This window comes from Theobroma cacao, chromosome 7 (genome assembly GCF_000208745.1).
Source record: "Theobroma cacao cultivar B97-61/B2 chromosome 7, Criollo_cocoa_genome_V2, whole genome shotgun sequence".
Lineage (NCBI taxonomy): Eukaryota > Viridiplantae > Streptophyta > Magnoliopsida > Malvales > Malvaceae > Theobroma > Theobroma cacao.
Genome location: NC_030856.1, coordinates 19448039 through 19452358, shown reverse-complemented (window position 1 = coordinate 19452358; position 4320 = coordinate 19448039). Strand labels below are relative to the sequence as shown.

The 4320-nt window shown below is 32.2% G+C and overlaps 1 protein-coding gene and 1 long non-coding RNA gene across 3 annotated transcripts; one reads left to right on the top strand and one right to left on the bottom strand.

Annotated features, from left to right (window-relative positions):
- LOC108662849 lies at window positions 1096–2151 on the bottom strand. The gene is made up of 2 exons (XR_001928692.1): window positions 2108–2151; window positions 1096–1989 (listed from the first exon to the last, which is right to left on the bottom strand). It is a non-coding gene; the product is annotated as an uncharacterized LOC108662849 (long non-coding RNA).
- LOC18507233 lies at window positions 1473–2506 on the top strand. 2 transcript variants are annotated; one of them, XM_018124545.1, is made up of 3 exons: window positions 1473–1576; window positions 1689–1966; window positions 2052–2506. In XM_018124545.1, the coding sequence occupies exons 1-3, from the start codon at window positions 1490–1492 to the stop codon at window positions 2080–2082; spliced, it is 396 nt and encodes a 131-aa protein (XP_017980034.1). In that variant the 5' UTR covers window positions 1473–1489; the 3' UTR covers window positions 2083–2506. The 2 variants fall into 2 exon arrangements, with proteins under 2 accessions (XP_017980034.1, XP_017980033.1); XM_018124544.1 differs by having other exon boundaries at window positions 1686–1966.

Genomic DNA, 4320 nt, shown 5'->3' with positions numbered 1-4320 from the left:
GGAATTATGTGTAATCACAATCTTTAAATTTTTTTTTAATTGGGAAAAGGGGATTTGAATCCTACTCTTTAGGTACAGGGATCATATATCAACCAATAAACTAAATATTCGGGTGCATCACAATTTTTAAATTTGATTACAAAACTAATACAAAATAAGATAAAAAATACTGATTGTAATAAGATCTTAAATTGTTCCATGGAAGATTCCGTCTTACACTTCCCAACTTATCTATTGAAAGCTCCACCAACCAAAGATAATCGAATACCTTTTGAAAAAAAAAAAAACACATTTTATACTTATGACTCTGCAAGAAAACCAGCAGCCATGAATTTTTAGCTGCAAGATACAAACCAAATCACAGCACAAACATTTATTGATAACCAACGTTTATTTTGCGAAATTAATTTATTGGCAACAATTGTTTTATGGTAATGTCTTAAGGTACACACATGCTGACTGCACTTTGGCCTCCACCTGGGTAGAGCTAATTACCAAACATGATTGCAGGAATCTTGCCACTTTGACATTTCTCAATATTCTGAGGCATATCATCACTTATGTGCCATCTGTTCTTCACATATTTTCTTAGACCCCGAATGCAATACTCCAGCAGTGCATTTCAATTATTAAAAGACTAATGTAATGGGTATTGGCAGTTTGAAAAACTAGATTGAGTTGCTTTGAGAGACATATCAAGAATTAAATCAATTTATAATTTGCTGCTTGTGAGTTTCTCAATAGTTCGTTCCATCATGCAATGTTTCAGGCACAGAGCTTTAGCAGACAACTTAAAACTAAAAGAAGGGTGTCATTGAGAATCTCTCTTCATATTTTATGATAGCTTAGGCATAGAGACAAAAGCACAGCAAATGCCTAAACCAGGTTGATGTTCCACAACAGAGCAAGCACTGATTCCATCATTTCAGCAGAAATAATTGATCTATGAACTGGTCCAAAACAATAAACCAAAGCTCCCCTTTGTTTGAACAGTATACGACTGAGGGGTACAAACTCATCCAAGAATCAGAAGAATTTTCGCTCTGAAATTATTCATTCACATGCAAAAAGAAAAAATTATTCATTCATACAATATGGACGAACGCCAAGCACGACTTCCATGCAATTTCAATATGCAGCTGTACAACAATTACATGCCTTGCATGTGGACATAGCTAGCTTTTTCTGACTCTGACTACAGGTTACAAAGAAAAAAAGGCTTGCTAGGTTACAAGCTCTAAGGATAGACAACATACAATTTCAAAGTAATTAATACGGCTATAAACACAAAAGGAGGAAATTTCATAAGGCCAATAAAAGTTAAAAAAACGTTAAAGCATGAACGTTATCGCGCGATTACGTTCGTTTGCTTGCGGAAAACTTGCGCAAAGTAAAGTAACTCGGCAGGGCAGCTGAATGGACAAGGAAACTGTTCTATATTATAAATGCTGGCTCTGCTTCATTGTTTTTGCAGCTACCTTCGAAGGAGATGAGGTTGAGGATTTTCTCAATGCGTCGTCGTGTTGCCAGGATGGTGCTTAGGAAGAGTTGCTTCAATATACTATATAGGCATAAGGTATGCAGGATAAAATGCTCATTTTTGTATTGCTGTTGGTTTAAACTCGCATGTTAAAGTTTGACGAAACTTGTAATAATGAATTCCGTTGTAATTGTTCAATGGCTAGAAGAAAAATGGGACAAAAGATTTGAAAGTCAAATACAGACGATTAAAGGCAGATATCGAAGAGATTGGCAAGGAGCAAAAAAGCATCAAAGAAGGACAATCACAGGTTCGAGAGAAATTTAAGGCAATTGAAATGGAATGTCAAGTGCTAAAGAAAGAAACTGAACTCATCATCCAGCAAAGTGCGCTTACACGTCTTCGTCTGGCTCTCCTGTTTCATATACTCAAGGTACGAGAAGAAGGCGATTTCGCTAAGGCCGCTCAGCTCTCTCAGTTGCTACGGTTGGCTTTCTATCATGGTTTTGCTTCAAATATAAACAAAAATTAGAACAAAACATTGACCAAATTTTCCTCCATTTTCTTACAGTGAATTAATAGCAAGGGATAACAAGCAATAGTCAGCGTGGAGGAACAGATGATTACCTGTTAAAGGTTCCCACCCCATAGTCTTCAAGAGAACTATCAACGGATAAGTTGAGACGTTTATTTGATACGGAAAGCGACCAATGGTGGAGTTATTAAAATTGGAAGTTTTTACATTTCATTAAGTAACCTAAATTTCAGTACACGATTTACGTGTATTAGGAAAAAGTAAATTTGGTAATTTTGGATACGGCACAAAAAGATACAGGTTAAACAAGTTTGGGTTTAATCTTAACATGTTTCGTGTCTAATCGTCGTGTCTTAAACGTGTCAAACACTAGTAACACGTTTAATTAATCATGTTAATCATTTTTAAACTTGTTATTGTATTTAAACGTGTATACTTGACACGCTTATCAACTTGTTAAAAATTAATAATTAAAGACTATTTTAACTTTATTTAAATATTTTAGTTTGTGTGTTTGGAATTGTTCATGGTTGATGATGTGGTTAATCATATGTATTTAATTTTCAATGAAATTATGAATGATTTTAGATATTATTAGTATTTTAAAGTTAGATGTTAATGAGGGATTTTATCATATTGCTTGATAATGAATTTTATGTATGTTATTTATATTAAATTTTATTATATTTAATATTATTATTATTTTGTTTTGTTATAATTGTTTTTATAATTATTGATTTTAAATTTAAATAATAAAATTATATTTAATTGTAAATATTTTTTATTTAAATGTTAAATGTGTTAATCGTGTTATTAATCATATCATATCATATATTAACATATTTAATAAGCGTATTAATCATGTCGTGTCATACTACACAATTATTAAATATATGCGTGTACATGTTTCAGATTTAAGATATAAATATTATTCGTATCATGTTCACGTTTAACTTTAATGTATTTTGTATCTAATTATGTCTGACACGTTTAAAATACGAAAATCCGAATTGTCAAGTCTAGGAAAAAGATTGGAAAGAGTGTATTAAATTTCAATCTCTAATTAGTTCATCCTACTGCTTTTCTTCTAAATTTAAAACTACACACACACACATATATATATATATATAAATATATATATATATAATTAATATAGTTTTAAAGTATTTTTTAAAATTAATTAGGATAATGATATTATTATATAAAACACAACGATTGATAATTAAAATGGTCATTTTCGATGCATAATAATTTTAAAAAATAGGTTTAATGTACTTGCTTGCGAAACTTTATAAATATCTTCTTTAGATGAGCTATAGACTCCTATTTAATGAAGCAATCTATTGATTGGTTGACAACGTAGAGAGAAAAAGAGAATACGTCAAGGGCAAAAGAACATGGAAAAGTGGGAACTGGAATTGGGAGGAAGAGACACTGTGGGATGAATAGTGCAATATTATTCAAAGAAATATGAAACCTAAATGAGAAGCGAAGTGCTGCGACAGGGCTTTGTTCAATTTGGGAGTAGAAGCCTTATTACAGCAGAGTACAATTCAGAAAATCTATGCGGTAACTAAAAAGCAGATCACAGCCTATCCCGAAATGCCCAGGACTGTGTCTTTTTTTCAAAAACATTCGCAGACCAATCCACTCAAAATAACTATGCAAAGAGACAACATTTGGTTCGGACAAAATCAAATATCAGTAACAGCCAAGTCCAGTTCCTGTTCTCATCCAAGCATTCAGGTCCTTAGCATGTCAGCCCGGTTACCATCTCAAATATGCATTAAAATAACAGTGCACCAAAGTCCTCAAACTGATCAGGAATAGCAGAGTCATTCATACTTCCTTTCTAGAGGGCCATAAAAGCTTGATTAAGAAGACAAAATACCCACTACACACCTCCAAAATACCCTATATGCTTCAAACAAAGCAAGTCAAGATTTTCTTTGAGGAGAATCTGGGTTAAGAAGACAAGGCCATAGCCTAGAAACATCCTTAACAGGAAGGAAACACCTGAAGCATACATCGCAAACCCAGAACATGAAATATATTGCAGTAAAATCACCCAAAAACTGTTGGATAGTTTGTAATATTTATTAGAAAATAATTATTCAGGTGTGACTGTTTAAGAATAAATATAATTCTTAAAAAAAAATAAATAGTTACAATAAATACAACAATTGAAAGTTGTAGATATATTTGTTGAAATACAATAGACATATCTGTAAAAAACACATCTGTTGAAAGACAAGAGATACAACATCTCACTGTATATAAAAAGAACGTACTTTCAAGTCAGAAT

Excerpts from the sequence above, each read along its gene's own strand:
- LOC18507233 (XM_018124544.1), top strand. The coding sequence starts at position 1,490 with ATGAGGTTGAGGATTTTCTCAATGCGTCGTCGTGTTGCCAGGATGGTG. Across the intron at positions 1,577-1,685 it reads ATATACTATATAGGCATAAG|AAGAAAAATGGGACAAAAGA; the intron begins GTATGCAGGATA and ends TTCAATGGCTAG. Across the intron at positions 1,967-2,051 it reads CAGCTCTCTCAGTTGCTACG|TGAATTAATAGCAAGGGATA; the intron begins GTTGGCTTTCTA and ends ATTTTCTTACAG.